We start from the raw sequence: 18,691 nt of genomic DNA on the forward strand, positions 1-18,691 counted from the left end.
CCCATCTTCATTCTCTTTTTTATCTGTTTTTTCTTTTTCATCTTCTTCCTCTTTACCATCTTCTCCTTTCCCTTTCCTATCTTTACCCTTTTTTCCATCTCCAGTTTCTTTCTTGTCTTCTTCCTCTTTTCCATCTTCTTCTTTCTCTTTTCTCCCTTCATCTTTTTTTTCATCTTCTTTCCCTTTTCCATCTTTGTCCTCCTCTACATCTTTTCCTTTCACTTCTTCCTTATTTTGATCTCCATCTCCTTTTTGATCTTCTTTTTCATCTTCTTTTCCATCTTTTGCCATTGCCTCTTTCTTTTCTTCTCCTTCTTCTTTGATATCTTCAATTTTTTCTTCTTTTATTTCCTCTATTTCTCTTTCAGGAACTGGTGCCTATAATGAATATAGAACAAAAAACAAGATTATATTTGTAAATATGGAACCAAGACAGAATTATAGCTATCTTATTAAAGAAAGTACTTTCCCTGTGGAAAAGGCCTCCTAAACAACATGTCATAAGGAAGTATTATATGAAATAGGATTAATTAAAGTATCTCTACATAATCATGCACAAATAGATATTTGGAACAATAAATTTGGAAAAACCTATTCATATAAATAATTTTCATTACAAATATGAGGAAACAGTAAATACAGAAAAAAAATGACATTCTCTATCAATAATTCTCAATGAGTGGTATACACATATACAAAATATATTTCTTGAAGAAATAATATATTTTATTTCTATATTGGTGATATTTAGTTTTACTTTGTAAAAAATTAGTTGAAAGTCTTTTAACAGATATCATAGGATCAGTTACAAAGATTTTCCCTATATGCACCGGTATGCTTTATAGATTTGGCATTAAATCCCATTTTCATTGTTTTAACTATAATATTGAAAAATGTGATAAGATAAATATGCAAAGCAAGATCTATTGGAAACATAAACATACTGATTTGCTTTGCAATCTGAAGAGGGAAAAAGACTCATATGATCTCGAAAAGGCATTTACAAATAGCCCATGTACTTACAAAAGGAATAGAGGATCAGTCTATATTTAATAAGACAGTCATTAGATTATCAAGTCATGATCACTGGCATTGTTCTATTAATATCAGTGCTAACCCACTGCTCCCATACCCATTCCTGAAAATTCTCAAATATTAAATTCATTTTCTTTCTTTTTCTCTTATTTACCACTATACTATATGCTGTACACAGAATGTATGTGTCCCTCAAAATTCATATGATGAAACCTAATTTCCAATGTGATGGTATTTGGAAGTGAGGTCAATGGGAGGTGATTAGGTTAGGAGGGTAGAGCCCTCATGAAAGGGATTTATATCCTTATAAAAGAGGCCCCAGAGAGCTCTCTCACTCTTTCTATGGTGTCAGGACACAGCAAGAAGACTGCTATCCATAGACCACGAAGCAGGTCCTCTGTTCAGTTCAGTTCAGTTAAGTCATTCAGTCGTGTCTGACTCTTTGCGACCCCATGAACCGCAGCACACCAGGCTTCCCTGTCCATCACCAACTCCTGGAGGTTACCCAAAATCATGTCCATTGAATCAGTGATATCATCCAACCATTTCATCCTCTGTTGTCCCCTTCTCCTCCTGCCTTCAATCTTTCCCAGCATCAGGGTCTTTTCAAATGAGTCAGCACTTTGCATCAGGTGGCCAAAGTATTGGAGTTTCAGCTTCAACGTCAGTCCTTCCAATGAACAGCCAGGACTGATCTCCTTTAGGATGGACTGGTTGGATCTCCTTGCAGTCCAAGGGACTCTCAAGAGTCTTCTCCAACACCACAGTTCAAAAGCATCAATTCTTCAGCACTCAGCTTTCCTTATAGTTCAGCTCTCACACCCATACATGACCACTGGAAAACCTATAACCTTGACTAGATGGACCTTTGTTGATGAAGTAACGTCTCTGCTTTTTAATATGCTTTCTAGGTTGGTCAAAACTTTCTTTCCAAGGAGTAAGAGTCATAATTTCATGGCTGCAATCACCATCTGCAGTGATTTTGGAGCCCCCAAAAATAAAGTCAGCCACTGTTTCTACTGTTTCCCCATCTATTTGCCATGAAGTGATGGGACTGTATGCCATGATCTTAGTTTTCTGAATGTTGAGCTTTAAGCCAACTCTTTCACTCTCCTCTTTCACTTTCATCAAGAGGCTTTTAGTTCTTCTTCTTCACTTTCTGCAATAAGGGTGGTGTCATTGGCATATCTGAGGTTATTGATATTTCTCCCGGCAGTCTTTATTCCAGCTTGTGTTTCTTCCAGCCCAGCATTTCTCATGATGTACTCTGCATATAAGTTAAATAAGCAGGGTGACAATATACAGCCTTGACGTACTCCTTTTCCTATTTGGAACCAGTCTGTTGGTCCATGTCCAGTTCTAACTGTTGCTTCCTGACCTGCATACAGATTTCTCAAGAGGCAGGTCAGGTGGTCTGGTATTCCCATCTCTTGAAGAATTTTCCACAGTTTATTGTGATCCACATGTCAAAGGCTTTGGCATAGTCAATAAAGCAGAAATAGATATTTTTCTGGAACTCTCTTGCTTTTTTGATGATCCAGCAGATGTTGGCAATTTGATCTCTGGTTCCTCTGCCTTTTCTAAAACCAGCTTGAACATCTGGAAGTTCACAGTTAACCTACTATTGAAGCCGGGCTTGGAGAATTTTGAGCATTACTTTACTAGTGTGTGAGATGAGTGCAATTGTGCAGGTCCTCAGCAGATACCAAAAATGTTGGTACCTTGATCTTGGACTTCCCAGCCTTTAGAACTAAAGGAGAAATAAATTTCTGCTATTTATAAGCCACCCAGTCTGTGGTGTTTTGTTACAGCAGCCTAAACAGACTAAGACACTATGGAGACATACTCATTTAATGTTTCTCAGCTTTTAAACTACAAGGCAAACAAGATTTATTTTAGTTGAACCCATTGTTAAACTTTCAAATGGACAAATTGGAATATACCTCTATAATTTTGGCCCCTCCATTTTCAGCAGTTTCATTGTTGTGTTCTTTAACAACTTCTTTCTTGGTTTCAGCTATGGTTTTGGCACTTGCATCTGTGTTTTTTCCCATCATATCATTTTTGGTCTTCATTTTCTGTCCAGCAATGCACAAAAAATAAAAAGATAAACACACAATTTAATTGGTATGTTGATTAAATGGCACCATTATTTTACCAACTGTTGTAACAGTTTATGGAAAAGCTTTAAAATACTTTCAGTGCCATTATAAACTTGAAATGGCATTAAAACAAATACTATTCCTCTTATATAAATCAAAGTTTCTCTCAGATGAAAAGCAACAAGTTAGAATGCTTACCAGTAGCTGCTGCTGCTGCTGCTAAGTCACTTCAGTCCTGTCCGACTCTGTGAGACCCCATAGATGGCAGCCCACCAGGCTCCCCTGTCCCTGGGATTCTCCACGCAAGAACACTGGAGTGGGTTGCCATTTCCTTCTCCAATGCATGAAAGTGAAAAGTGAAAGTGAAGTCGCTCAGTCGTGTCTGACTCTGAGCGACCCCATGGACTGCAGCCTACCAGTCTCCTCCATTCATAGGATTTTCCAGGCAAGAGTAGGGTACTCAGGGCCAATTGCCAGCATCGGGTTAAAATTTGATAAATTAATTATCTTTGATTAGAGGGGACCAGTTTATCCCTGTCATGTCTAATAATTAGCAACAGGGTTTTTGATTGCAGAGCCTCCATTCGTAATAATTATGAAAAATACTAACTTAGGGACAGCACCAATTTAAAGACATTTAAAAGAGATCACTTGGGGATATTAGTGATACAATATTTAGGGCTACACGTTTTAGAATGATTTGAATCATAATTTCTTTGCAAGAAAGCTCTTTGCCCTACGTGTGTATGTGGTAGAAAGAGCACTGGATTAAGGGGCCAGCAAACATGTGCTTTAAATCTGGATCTGTTTCTTGCTTGATGTGACCTTGAGCAAAAGCATAAATTTCTCTGTGTTTATTTTTTCAAATGTAAGAGAGAGCAATACCACCTACCTACCAGGATGTTGTAAGAAGCAAATGATAAAATATATGTGAAATTACTTTGGAAACTGTAAAATGCAATATAGATATATTATTATCCTTTTAACATATGAGAAACTGAGAGCCAAGGAGGGTGAAGTGTTTTTATATTATGTTTTATTCTAGCACTTTTTTTAAAAGAAGAAATAAACAGTGTTTACTATTTTAACAACTTATAAGTTGAGTATTTAATTTTATAAATAGTGATCTTGAAATGTGAAATAGAGAAAAACCAAATAGAAACTTTCTCTTCTGTTGTCATTTACTGTGATTAATAAAACTATGGCCATAGTTTTAGCAAGGTCTCTTAATCAAGGATTTTAAAGCATTTTATGAATACAACTGTAATGTAGTTTCTTCAATTACAAAATTATGAGATTAGATGATTTCTAACGTTTCTGCTAGCCTTAATGTTTCATGATGTTAAGAATTCAACCCAAAGCCAGTGCTCTATTTCAACCCAGAGGAGTGAGATGGGGAAGGAGGGGGGTTTAAGAGGGAGGGGACATATATCATATATATTCCTATGGCTGATTCATGTTAATGTATGGCAGAAAACAACACTATATCATAATGTAATTGTACTCCAATAAAAATAAAATTAAATTAAAGAATTCCACCTATCCTTAAAACATCAACAATGCCTCAATAAAGAATTCTAAAAAGAAATAAAATCATATTATATTCACAAACATTTACATGTAAATAAAAGTAAATATAGGGGGAAAAGTAAGCTTAATATTGAGGCTATCTCTATTTTTAATATTTTTCTAGCCACAACACCAGAGCATAGAAGCCTATATAAAATCAATTGTGTGCATTTGAAAATAATGTATGTGAAAGCACTTTGCAAATTGTTCAGTATTATCAAATGTTAGTTACTATTATTATCACAAAACATTACTTTGGTTACTACAGTTTATACCTTGTGTTTTCCCAGGAATATTGGTATTGTAACTGTATGAATTCAAAAGCATGTACATTTTATGGCCCTATCCAACTAAATTTTTGTTTTGTCTCTTCCTAGGGAAAATGTTAATATACAATAGACAACCACAGAACACAAATATTTCCTACTCAAAGGGCTGACATGTACCATATGGTATGATGTATAATGTAATATGGGGCTTCCCTGGTGGTTTAGTGGTAAAGTATCTGCCTGCTGATGTTGGAGAGGCAGGTTTGATCCGTGGTTTGGGAAGATCCCCTGGAGAAGCAAATGGCAACCCACTCCAGTACTCTTGCCTGGGAAATCCCATGGATAGAGGACCCTGGCGAGCTACAGCCCATGGTATTGCAAAATAGTCGGACACGACCTAGCAACCAAATCACAACAACAACAAATAATGTAATATATGACTAACTGAAAAGAAAACAAAGCAAAATGATCAACTTGTATACCTTTCCAAAAAACTATTTCTGAAGAAAAGCAAGTTTCTCTCAATATTGCTTGCTGAATACTTACCCTTGGAGTTGATGTTCTTTTGGACTTCAAATCTGGTATAATGGGCACAGGCAACTGAAAAAAAAAAAAAAAAAAAGAAGAAGTGCAAATCATGGGGGAAGAAAGAGAAGACATCATAATTGAAGAAAGATCACTAACTGAAATTCAACTTTGTGATTAAAATAAACGAGTGTAGTTCAAACTGAAAACTAGGACAAAAATATTTCCTTGGTGAGAAAGTTTTTCTTAAAACATCAAAAATAAATCTTGTATTAAATGACTCACATTGTCCAGGATCCTCTGAAGTCTAAAATTACATTTTACTATACAGGGAAAATTTTTATAAAGACTACTTACAGCAGACAATCTGGCTGATCTTCTCTTTGGCTATAAATTAAAAATAATTATCAGTTAAGAGAATTATGGATACACAAAACTAGAAATATTTATATTGTGGTGAAAATATTTAGTGTAACACTATATATATGTTGTCATTAACAAGTATTGTGAGCTTGATTAGAATGTATCATTGCACTAATAAAAATACCAGTTTTGATTTTTTCCCTTCTCTGGACCCTTCATATGCTTAAGAAAAAAATTCCAAATTAAATTTCAATTGCTAGGCTAAATTAACACAATGGCTAGTAACAGTATATTTAGAAATGAAAATAAAGCCCTTTCTTGGAAACCGACAAAGCAATTATTTAGTTAAAAGGAAGAAGCTCTCTCCAGATCTTAAACACAATACCATGCCAAGTCCCAAGAAGTTTGGAGTTTTTAATACCTACTATTTATGAGAGATACCACTGGCATACCATATTGGTACTCATATGGTACAAATACACTAACAAGCATTTAGGTTTTAGTTGCTTATGTGTCAATTTTATAAAACAAGTGAATTTTTTCAGACAGACTCTAAAACTAAAGAAACTCACCTCTTGCTTCATATCACCTTGACCTGCAGCCTATACAGGGGAGAAAACCACACAGAATTAAGGTCATTGATATAAATGTATAGATCTGAAAATATTGCCTATAGATTGCAGTCTGCAATGTAACAGCTTATGACTTTTTCCTGAACTTCTGCTCAAGTAGCCACCCGTTATTGCCTAGTAGCATGCTGTCTCAGTTCAGTTCAGTTCAGTTCAGTCGCTCAGTCGTGTCTGATTCTTTGCGACCCCATGAAAGGCAGCACGCCAGGCCTCCCTGTCCATCACCAACTCCTAGAGTTCACCCAGACTCACGTCCATCGAGTCAGTGATGCCATCCAGCCATCTCATCCTCTGTCGTCCCCTTCTCCTCCTGCCCCCAATCCCTCCCAGCATCAGAGTCTTTTCCAATGAGTCAGCTCTTCACATGAGGTGGCCAAAGTACTGGAGTTTCAGCTTCAGTATCATTCCCTCCAAAGAAATCCCAGGGCTGATCTCCTTCAGAATGGGCTGGTTGGATCTCCTTGCAGTCCAAGGGACTCTCAAGAGTCTTCTCCAACACCACAGTTCAAAAGCATCAATTCTTTGGCGCTCAGCCTTCTTCACAGTCCAACTCTCACATCCATACATGACCACAGGAAAAACCATAGCCTTGACTAGCCGGACCTTTGTTGGCAAAGTAATGTCTCTGCTTTTGAATATGCTATCTAGGTGCAAATGTACACCAAGATGCAAATGAATTCCCAAGACATGTTTATACAACTGATAGTCAATTTCATCCTTTTGTATAAACTATCTCCTAAAAACAAACTTTAATTTTAAAATCCACCTGTTGTAGCCCGTGTTAAAGCCAAACAGGATGAGGGAGGGCGAGCAGAATGTAGGGCGGAGCTTCATGCAATTTTCCCGTCTGTTTAGCCTCATGCTTGAGATATAATTGTACTTATCTGACGCTCGCTTATCGCCTCCACGTTCTGGAGACAAGAACTACAATCCCCACAATGCTTTGCGGCGGAGCGGGGGGGGGGGTTACCTCTTTGTTACAACGTCAGTGCATTTTATTGAGAAGCCGGCTGCGGATTTTAAAACTTCCCGCCACTACCTGCTACAAGGTTGCTGTCAGCTCTGTAAAATCGCAAGATCCATCGCACAAGCCTAGAAAAGCGCAGCGGCGGGAATCACAGGAAGGGGGTTGGTGATTAGAAACCATTGCTTTCTGTCCTTTTAGACTGGGAATTACTAAGCTAGTGCATGAGTCATACAGCCTCAGAGCACCGGGGAATTTCAGTCTTATTCCTATTTCTAAAAGTAGGGAAGACAAACGAATAGAGAGGAATGATACTTAAAATCATAACGCCTTACAATAGCACAGTATTTTACAATTTTATCAAGCAACAAAACAGCTATCGATTTCACTTCTAAGGGACCCCGCTCCCCAACAAACAAACAAATCAACACCGAATGTGATTTCTTTCTTGTCCAAGGCAGGAGTCATGATTTTTTAAGTGAGGGTTTGCAGGAGACCAGGAGGAGCCTGGTAGGCTGCAGTCCATGGGGTCGCTCAGAGTCGGGCACGACTGAGCGACTTCACTTTCACTTTTCACTTTCATGCATTGGAGAAGGAAATGGCAACCCACTCCAGTGTTCTTGCCTGGAGAATCCCAGGGACAGAGGAGCCTAGTGGGCTGCCGTCTATGGGGTCGCAGAGAGTCAGACACGACTGAAGCGACTTAGCAGCAGCAGGAGCAGCAGCAGCCCTTGAATAGCTCCTATCAATTCTTCGTGTCTAAAGTGAGCAAATCCACGCTACCCCAAGATCAGCAATAGTTTATCTGACGCATTTCTCTTATCATTCTTCCACCTTTAGACAGTGAGCTTGGAGAGTCTCAGACCTCTCGGGCCTAAAGTTGCTATTACAACGGTGAATCTTTACCTTCTTCAGGACAGTTTGAAGTCTGCGCCGCCTGATGGCGCAGGATTACCACTGCAAAGCCATCTGGCTTGACAAGAAGTGGAGGAGGGAAAAAAAAAAAAAAAAAAAAGAAAGAAAAGAAAAAGAAAACGGGAAGAACAAAGGCAAATACATACGGGAGAAAGCCATGGCCTTCGTTCCCCAAAACGGGATGGTTCCCGGGGGAAAGCTGGAGGCTGAGGAGAAAATTAGTGCCTGAAAGTGTAGTTGGAAGAAGAGTTCTCCAATAGGGTAAGCGGAGGAAAGGGGGTGGGGTAGGAAGCGACAGCACAGCGCTATGGCTGTTTGTAATTCAGCGCGGAGACACCTCTCAAGCGATTCTTTCCCTTAAACAAAACAAGCCAAAAGTGAACTACTAGTTGCGTGAAAGACCATCCTCAACCTTATACTAACCGATATTTGCCCTTCCCTCCCCTTAGGCACCTCACAAAATCGAACTAGAAGCCAAAATGCTTTTTTAAAAAGTCTGCCGATTAGGAAATATATATTTCATTCGCTAATACCCCTTCTATCTTCCTATTTCACTTACCTTTCTTTTGGGCATTGTTGTAGCTCTCTATAGATCTTAGCAGTCAGCAGAAAAAAAGCTGAAAGCAGTCTCTACACGACCGCTCAGAGAGCAACTGAGTTTTCAATGAACTAATTAAAGTACGACCTGTACTTGCTTCCCCCCTCCCCGCACCCCCAAAAAAACAAACCTCTCGTTATTGGCAACATTAAACGCACCAAGATACAACCAAGCTACGTGAATGGTTAGCAGAAGTGGGAGCCAAATTGGAGTGACAGGCTGTCAGACCAATAAGGGGAGTGACCAGCCCAGGGGGCGTGGCCCACCGACTCTCGAAGCCCTCGAAGGCTGCCTGCTCCAACTGCTGGTGGGGTAGAGGAACACCTTGACTTAGTGGACACAAAGGTCTGAAGCATAAAGCTGGTGGGAAAGCTGGGATTGTCCTTATTGGTTCTCTTTTCTTTTTTTTCCTTTATGTAGTAATAACAGGAGAAAGTCACTACACTTGCTTTCTCCACGGTCTACAAAAGTTTCTTCCTGGAAGGAAAGTGCTTTTCAGACAGGACTGGGCCTAGGCTCCAGTCTTTCCATTCTACCTTTGGCAGGAGGATAAAGATGACATGAGAGGAGTACTCGTTCAGAAAGTAGAAAAGAGTGGAGCTGTTTCTCAGGTTGTGGGGACTTTGTGCCACACCAGAATTGTGGTCCTGGCAGGATCAGGGTGCCAAAACGGGGCATCTTTCACAGATGGAGAACCTCAAAACTTGGAACTGTAAGAGCAAGAGGAACCTGAAGGTGGGGACATATGATAGATACCACTATCCCACTTGGTGAGAGTTCACCAATAATTCAATGGGACTCTGTGTGAGGTAATAACAAAGACTATCTAAAGGAAAAAGGCTGATACAATGGATTATGAATCCAAAGGTGGCATTTAGTGAAGGAACTCGGGAAGATACCATACATGAAAGTGTTTAGGGCACAGAGGATAAAGCAATTAAAGCACTCACTTCTGGTGCAAATTTAAGGATGTGCCCCAGACTTAGGAGATTAGGATGAGGCCATTGAGCTGAATCATCAAGTGTAGAGTGCATATGTTCTAAGTCGTTTCAGTCATGTCCGACTCTTTCCGACCCTATGGACTGTAGCCCGCCAGGCTTCTCTGTCCATGGGATTCTTCAGGCAAGAATACTGGAGTGGATACCCATGCCCTCCTCCAAGGGATCTTCCTGACCCAGGGATGTAACATGCATTGGGAGGTGAGTTCTTTACCACTAGCACCACTTGGGAAGCCCCACAAGTGTAAGGTAGAATCTTGTTTTTATTTAAAATTGATATTTTGTTTATCATAGAATTAAAAAAAAACACACAAAACTTTAGCTCTTTAAAGTAGTGCATTAAACATTTATCTTTATTATTGAGTTTTGGGGTGCCCCTTGTAATTTGTGCCTGAGTGCCCCCTAACCTCACCCTAGTCCTAGTTATCTTTAGGTGGCTTTCTGCTCTAAAAGAGGCTTTGATTTGCTTTCCAAAGGTAGTTAGTGAGCCCTAAAGTTTGTTAGAATGGGGGTGCAGATTGGTGAATAGGGTCCTTGAAGATAATAATGGGCAAAAATGTAGGATTTTGAACCACTTTCTCAGAATGCCTTGGTTTGGTTTTTAGTAACAGCTAATTGGACTGTGAAGAAAGCTGAGCGCTGAAGAGTTGACGCTTTTGAACTGTGGTATTGGAGAAGACTCTTGAGAGTCCCTTGGACTGCAAGGAGATCCAACCAGTCCATTCTGAAGGAGATCAGCCCTGAGTGTTCTTTGGAAGGAATGATGCTAAAGCTGAAACTCCAGTACGTTGGCCACCTGATGTGAAGAGTTGACTCATTGGAAAAGACTCTGATGCTGGGAGGGATTGGGGGCAGGAGGAGAAGGGGACGACAGAGGATGAGATGGCTGGATGGCATCACTGACTCGATGGACGTGAGTTTGAGTGAACTCCAGGAGTTGGTGATGGACAGGGAGGCCTGGTGTGCTGCAATTCATGGGGTCGCAAAGAGTCGGACACGACTGAGCGACTGAACTGAACTAAACTGAACTGGGTTTAACTATGTTCCAACAACAGCTGATATCCCTATGCTGAAAGGTTGATCAAAAAAGGAAATTAACCTTTTGAACAGTTACTTAAAAGAAGAAATCCATTTGTGTTCGTGTGGATTAAAAGTTAGAATCATCAGTTTAAAAAAGAAATATTCATAGCTGCTATAGAATACCAAACAATCCCTTCAAACTAAAATGCAGCCTAAGAGAAGAACTGATCATTTTTACCATTGCCCATTCTTCCCCAGCACCTACAGTGTGGAATTAAACAGATCAGGTAGTAAAGACTGACTGCAGCTCAGTTTCTCTCCTCCAACCTCAATGTGTTCTGATTCAAGTATGTAAATCAGAAAGACATTTAAATTTTTCCTTTCCCCACAGTTATTGGGATCATCCCTAGATTCTCTAGATGCCTCTTTTTTTCTTTTTCTTTTAAAAAAAAATTATTTATTTTAATTGGAGGATAATTACTTTACAATATTGCAGTGGTTTTTGGTGAAGGCATTTTTGGGTGAACCTAGATATGTTTCAATCATTTTATTTACCAAAAGTTAGAATGTAACACAAAATTTGGGTTCAGTATAAGGATTGCTTCATAAGGATAAGGAGAAGCATGAAAGGAGTAAAAAATGTGTCAACACTGGAACACATTCAACAAATTTGCATTTAGCATTATTTTGTGAGTTGAATTTTCTATTTATGGACTAGCCTATGAAACTCTGAGGTATGCAAAGTTGCATCACGGTTTCTGCCCTTAAAAATTTAGGATAAAGCAAGCAGATGCACACATATTTATAAATCAAAAAGTTGCTTGTATCATGTGAGTGGTACAATCTAAATTTAATAATAAAACAGAAGGAAACTATCATTTAGGACTGAGATCATTGGAGAAGTTTTTTGTTGAGGAGGTAGTATTTGACTTGGCTCTGAACTATTCGATAAACTGTTACAGCAAATGCAGAGGCAGGAAAACTGTGTGCTTGTTTGGGGAACAGAATGCCTAGTCCAAGTGAATTGAAACAAATGATCATGAGGAATCTTGGGAGGCAAGGCTTAGTTTGAAGGCAAAGGAAAAATGTGCAGGTCAGTGGACTCTAAGATTCCTCTTAAGTTTGTCAGCAATTTTTCTTTTTGGTCAATTTCCCTTTCTTCTGGTCTAACCTGTTGCATCTGTGGTTTGTATCTTATCCGATTGAAAAAATAGTCATGCATGCATAAGAAAATTTTCTAAGGTTGAAATATTTCTCTAATTTCTGAACACCACCCTCATGTTCTTCTTTTCAATCATTAACTATGATAGTCTTTTGTAGAAACCAATCTGTCCAAGGCTTTTTTCCTTTGCTATATTATTACCTCCGATTGAAGTCCTATTCTCTTATACCTTTGCTTATCAAATGTCTATCAAGTAGTTCAGACCCAAGTAAAATTACCACTTCTTTGACAAAAGTCTTCTCCAAACATTTCAGTCATAAAATATTCTACCTTCTTGTTAAACTATAGACTTTAAATTGTATCACTCATATGACTCAAGCAAGCTTTGGTATTTTCCACCAACCACTATCATACAACTTCATATTGACTTAAAATTGTATATATTTATTTTTCCTTGCATAAATATTTTGTAAGCACTCTGCACTCTCTCTCTCTCTCTCTATATATATATATATATATATATATATATATATATATATATCCTGAAGAATTCCCTAACTTTAAAACTATTTTTCTAAAATTGAGAAATTGTTCCTTAAGTAAATTTTTTTTTAAGTGAAAGTTGCTCAGTCATGTCCAACTCTTCGTGACCCCATGAAATTCTCCAGGCCAGAATACTGGAGTGGATAGCCTTTCCATCCAGGGAGTCTTCCCAACCCAGGGATTGAACCCAGGTCTCCTGCATTGCAGGTGGATTCTTTACCAGTTGAGTCACAAGGGAAGCCCAACAATACTGGAGTAGGTAGTCTATCCCTTATCCAGAGGATCTTCCTGACCCAGGAATTGAACCAGAGTCTCCTGCATTGCAGGCAGATTCGTTACTAACTGAGCCATCAGGGAACCCCTAAGTAAAATTTTTATGTTTATATAATTGTCAAAGTAAGAATTTTATTGGCTCATTTTAAAAAATACATTTGCTTATTTCTCTTTTTAAATTAGTTATTTATGATAAGAGTGTTCTCTGTGCACTTGAGAAAAAAATGATAGATAACTAATAAAAATCTATATAGCACAAGGAACTCTACTCAGTGCTCTGTTGTGACCTAAATGTGAAGGAAATCCAAAAACGAGGGAATATATGTATACATATAGCTGATTTACTTTGCTGTACAGCAGAAGTGCAGTAGGCATGCTTAATACCCAGGGGAAATTAGAGAGTCCTGTGGAGAATTGTCCAGCAATCAACCTTCCTTGTCATTAATAAACAATTTGTTTTGAAAATTTTCAAATGACAGGAGGAGAAGGGGACGACAGAGGATGAGATGGCTGGATGGCATCACTGACTCGATGGACATGAGTCTGAGTGAACTCCGGGAGTTGGTGATGGACAGGGAGGCCTGGCATGCAACGATTCATGGGGTCACAAAGAGTCAGACAGGACTGAGTGACTGAACTAAACTGATCTACTGTACTTTGTGGTTTTGGTATTGTTAATATCTACTCATTTGAAAAAAACCCTGATGCTGGGAAAGATTGAAGGCGGGAGGAGAAGGGGATGACAGAGGATGAGATGGTTGGATGGTATTACCAACTCAAAGGGCATGAGTTTGAGTAAACTCCGGGAGTTGGTGATGGACAGGGAGGCCTGGCATGCTGCAGTCCATGGGGTCGCAAAGAGTCAGACACGAATGAGCAAATGAAATGAACTGAATATCTATTTTTGCATGAAATATGAGACTTTTAAAATCTTAAAAATTTTCTGATAGTTTAGCATCAGCCTTGTCTTACAAAAACATAGATATTAATCCATAGCTTATAAACTACTAAGATGTATATTGGGACACTTCTACAAGGTGTGTGACATCTTTAGTTTAAAACAAGTATATTTTGGTGTTTTATATTTTAATTTACCTTAATGTTCCAAGCTTCTTCCATCTCATTAGAAAGCTCACTTATGCTGGTTATCCTTATAAAAATAATTTATAAAAAATTAATAGGAAATTTCCTCGTGGCCAAGTGGTTAAGGCTAGGCGCCTCGATTTCAATCCCTGGCCAGTGAACTAAAATTCCACAAGCCACGCAGAGTGTTCCCCTTCTCCAAAAAAATAATTAATAAAAAATAGTTGATAAATATCCTATGCTGTCCAGTTGAGATTAGAGCCTATTTTCAATAAAAGTCAGTTAAGAAAGAGTGCAAGGAAGAATAGAGAAAATAAGATCCACTGAAGAAGAATCATTAAGAAATAATCTTTAAAGAGTCATTTTGAGGAGATTATTTATACATGTCTGTCTTCTTAAATTCTAAGGACCTGGAGGAAAACATTTACTGCAAGGTTTTCCCTATTACTTATTTTTCAAGGAATCATCCTTTTTGTTTGTTTGTTCCTATCCTGTTTTTGTTCAATCTGTTTGTTAAACAATAGCTGACATGCTTCACATATTTCCCATTTACTTAAAACCTGGGAAATTATAACTTATACTGAAGTGAGTAACCATTCAAGCAAATGGAAAGGCTCAATTTTTATAATTTTAGTGACAATAGTATAAATCTACACTTACATGTATATTTATTATTGTAAGTAAACTAAGTATATCTTTCGAGTTTCTTCCCTTGGTTTCAGTGTTAAATTGTCTAAATGCAAATAAGAAGATATTAAAAAAAATGCCAATAGTTTATTTGTTGGATTATATTTTGTTTAATCTCTTTCATGTATAGTATTCATTGCTGATTCAAATTAAAGGGAAAATAGAATTACTCCCTCAGTCTCCTTTTGTTTTTATGTTCTAGTTTACTTCTAAATTCATTGTAATTGTCACTCAGCACTTGATTTCTCCTGGATAAGGCCCACACTGGAGATTTTTAGAAAGTAATACATGCTATTTTGCTTCATTAGGCATGTTTTATTCTGTGAAAAACATTATTTGTGTAGCTCTTAAATACAAACATTATTTTGTAAGTTTATGCTAACTTTTGCCCATTAAAGTAGCATCCTATTGTATTTAATCATCTTAATTTTATATTTAAAATATTTGTGGCAGGATAATTTCTTTAAACATTAATTTGTATATATATTTTTTCAATTCAAGAATTTAACCAAATTTTGTGTTTCTTCCCCTCAGCCAGTGACTGATGGCTATGATTTGAGAACTACACTGGCTAAGTTCTTGGAATTGTAGAACTTGTTTATCAAAGGGAAGTTGTTGCTTAGTCTCTAAGTCTTGTTCAACTCTCTTGTGACCTCATGAACTGTAGCCTGCCAGGATCCTCTGTCCATTGGATTTTCTAGACAAGAATATTGGAGTGGGTTGCCATTTCCTTCTATAGGAGATCTTCCTGATCCAGGGATCGAATCCCTGTTTTGCAGGCAAATTCTTTATCATTGAGCCACCTGGGAAGTCCCTTATCAAAGGGAAGAACATGTCCCAAAGAGTAGAAGAGAAAAAAAGAGCCATACTGTAGGAGACTTTGAACTTTTCTCAAGGCAGAGGCAGTGATAAGAAATGCGATAGTGAGACCAGACACTATTTGCACATAGTGTCCCAGAATGAAATGTGGCTCTGGAATGCCAAATTAGGTAGTGGAAATACTGTAAGAGGCATATTTCTGATAATAACTGGAATAGAAGTGCCTCTGAGACAGGTAGCAAACATCAGCACTGGAGAGAAGCACTACTTTATAAGCTCACCAACACAAACACATGCCCACTTCTTTTATCTTGGCCGGCACTTAGTGTCTTAAAATGTATTAATTTTCCATATCTTTAGCTATGAATGAAGAACATCTTTATATATGTTTGATGGTCATTTGTATTTTTGTGTGTGAATATTTGACCGTATCCTTTATTTTTCTATTTGATTTTTCTCTTTCATCTTTTGAACTTTTTATAGTGGTAGGTTTATTCCAAACAAAAGATTTAAGTTTTTTATGTAGTCTTATCACTTTTTCTATATAACTTATTGGCTATATTTTTAAAACTTCACCATGCCAAAATTATAAACTTATCCATTTATACTTCTGTCTAGAATTATATAGTTTCACTTTTTATATTTGAATATTTATTCAGTCCTCTGACTGACTTTACTTTTTTAAAAGAGTGATTGGGGATACAGTTTAGTTTTTCCCAAAATATAAGTCAGTTGTGTCAGCATAGAACTTATCATCTATAAGTGAAGAAACTGAGGTCTAGAACAATGAAGCAACTCATCTAAGATTTTTAAGTAAGTTGAGAATATAAATCAGGTTTTCGACTTCAACTTTGGGCCTATAATTTTTCAAAGTACACTGATTTATTGTCACCTCTTCTGCTTAATTAAGTACTTTCCTGGTTTGACAGTGTTGTGATTTAGTCTAACCTGGTAGAAACTAGATGAAAAACCTTCTTAATTATAAACAATTATTTTCTTGCCACCAGGAGTGTGAATTAGAAAATGATTTATTTCCTTGTATAAGGAAGATCTATACCAGGAACTTCAGGGAGAGAGACCAACTGTGCTTTAGATTAGTTCTTGACATAAGTTGGAAAGGTAATAATCACTACACTATCATGAGAGGGATTGAGGTGGGAATGAGAGCAGGATGAGAGGGGGAACTTCTTTATATTTTTCTCTTGGGTCAGACCTTCTTGAGTCACTACTTAGAGATTATTAGTAAGATATTTCCTAGTTTTCTCTGCTGCTGCTAAGTCACTTCAGTCGTGTCCGATTCTGTGCGACCCCAGAGACGGCAGCCCACCAGGCTCCGCCGTCCCTGGGATTCTCCAGGCAAGAACACTGGAGTGAGTTGCCATTTCCTTCTCCAATGCATGAAGTGAAAAGTGAAAATGAAGTCACTCAGTCGTGTCCGACTCTTCGTGACCCCATGAACTGCAGCCTACCAGGCTTCTCCGTCCACGGGATTTTCCAGGCAAGAGTACTGGAGTGGGGTGCCATCACCTTCTCCGTAGTTTTCTCTAGATAAAATTAATAATGCCAGCTACTATTTATTGGAAGCTTACTATGTGCCAGGTGTTGTTTAGTCGCTAAGTCATGTCCAACTTTTTTTCAACCCTATGGACTATAGCCCACCAGACTCCTCTGTCCATGGGATTTCCCAGGTGAGAGTACTAGAATGGATTGCCATTTCCTACTCTGGGGCATCTTCCAGATCCAGGGATAGAACCCCCAACTCCTGCATTGGAAGGTGGATTCTTTACCAATGAGCCACCAGGAAGAGTTTGTATATGTGTCAGGTACTATTAGGCTTTATATGAATTATCTCTGGTCCTCAGTTTACACGTGATACAGTTAGCAATTGTTGAATTGCCAGAATTCAAACTCATATAAGCTTGACTCTGGAGCCTGTTCTCTTTTATTTACATTTCAGTTCTTTCAACCTTTATTTTATCCAGTAGTTCTGCTTTTGAATCATAATTCAGAAATTCATCACCATAAGAAAACTCAGCATAAAAAATTTTCTAATGTAATTAATTTGATAGAGAATTAATTATGTTTGGTTTCCTGTCTTGCAGTTTTAAATTTCCAGTTCTCTTTGAGACACAGTGCTACCTTAGCCCCAACTGTGAAATAGCTGCTAGACCAATGCTCATAGAATGTAATTATCCTGACCACAGCTCTAATCCACATTCATTCATTCCACAAATATTAACTGAGTACTTCCCAGGGCCCAGCCATTGCATTAGGCACTGAGGGGCACTGAGGATACAAAGATTTTGCTCTGTCCTTAAGGAACTCCCAATCTATTACAGAGATAGGTGTGCCTACAAAAATTACAATATAATCTGAGATGTGATAATGTGCAAAATAAGGCATCAGAGTAAGAAGCAAAGGGAGGTAAAGACAATACAAGAGAGATGGTATTCTAAGTAAAGAATTACTAATAATTCTGCATATTTTTACTTATCTTAAACAAGTAATACTTGGTACAATACTGACATGCTAATTATTTATTTTTCATAGCACACTTAAATAAATATTAGAATACTTGCCAATGTATTCCCCCAAAATTTTCTTGTGGACTACCTGTGGTACTGTGTCCACACTTTGAGAAGCATTCCTCTATTAGAAGCACTTGAATTGTTGCCAGAGGTCAGTGCATATGCCTGGGATTTTTATATGATTGGACGATATTCAATGAACATTGGGCTATGCATTTTTCAGGCAGTGCTGAATGGGGAGTTTCTTTTTTCTTGCTTGACTAGATAGACGTGAGACTCCACTTTGAGTAAGCCAGGTAAACCCCTACAAAGTAACTTGCTGGAATTGAGGAGGACTATATAAGCGCCTAGTTAAAACAGAAAATATGATCTTTATCAGCTACTATTTTAGGCAAGCAAGGGCAGGTGTGAAATAGTTCAGTTTTCTTGCATACCTTGTGGACTAGTTAAGACTGGCAACATATGATGAACATACATATACCAAATAATTTCACTGACATGAAAAATTAAAATCATATTATTTTAACTTAATAATTCTGTTTTTTTTGTTGTTGCTAACTCACTTCAACGTTTCAATTAAAAATTTAATTGGAGGTTAATTACAATATT

General features: G+C 37.9%; 1 protein-coding gene across 1 annotated transcript; it reads right to left on the bottom strand.

Annotated features, from left to right (window-relative positions):
- Positions 1 to 300: 300 nt before the first annotated feature.
- HMGN5 (high mobility group nucleosome binding domain 5) lies at positions 301 to 9,097 on the bottom strand (the record flags this gene model as incomplete). Its single annotated transcript, XM_006074908.3, has 6 exons — positions 8,931 to 9,097; positions 6,436 to 6,465; positions 5,858 to 5,887; positions 5,522 to 5,575; positions 2,979 to 3,113; positions 301 to 378 (listed from the first exon to the last, which is right to left on the bottom strand). Coding segments are annotated over exons 1-6 (342 nt in total), but the record flags the coding sequence as incomplete, so codon positions are not given.
- Positions 9,098 to 18,691: the final 9,594 nt, after the last annotated feature.

This window comes from Bubalus bubalis, chromosome X (genome assembly GCF_019923935.1).
Source record: "Bubalus bubalis isolate 160015118507 breed Murrah chromosome X, NDDB_SH_1, whole genome shotgun sequence".
NCBI classification, from domain to species: domain Eukaryota; kingdom Metazoa; phylum Chordata; class Mammalia; order Artiodactyla; family Bovidae; genus Bubalus; species Bubalus bubalis.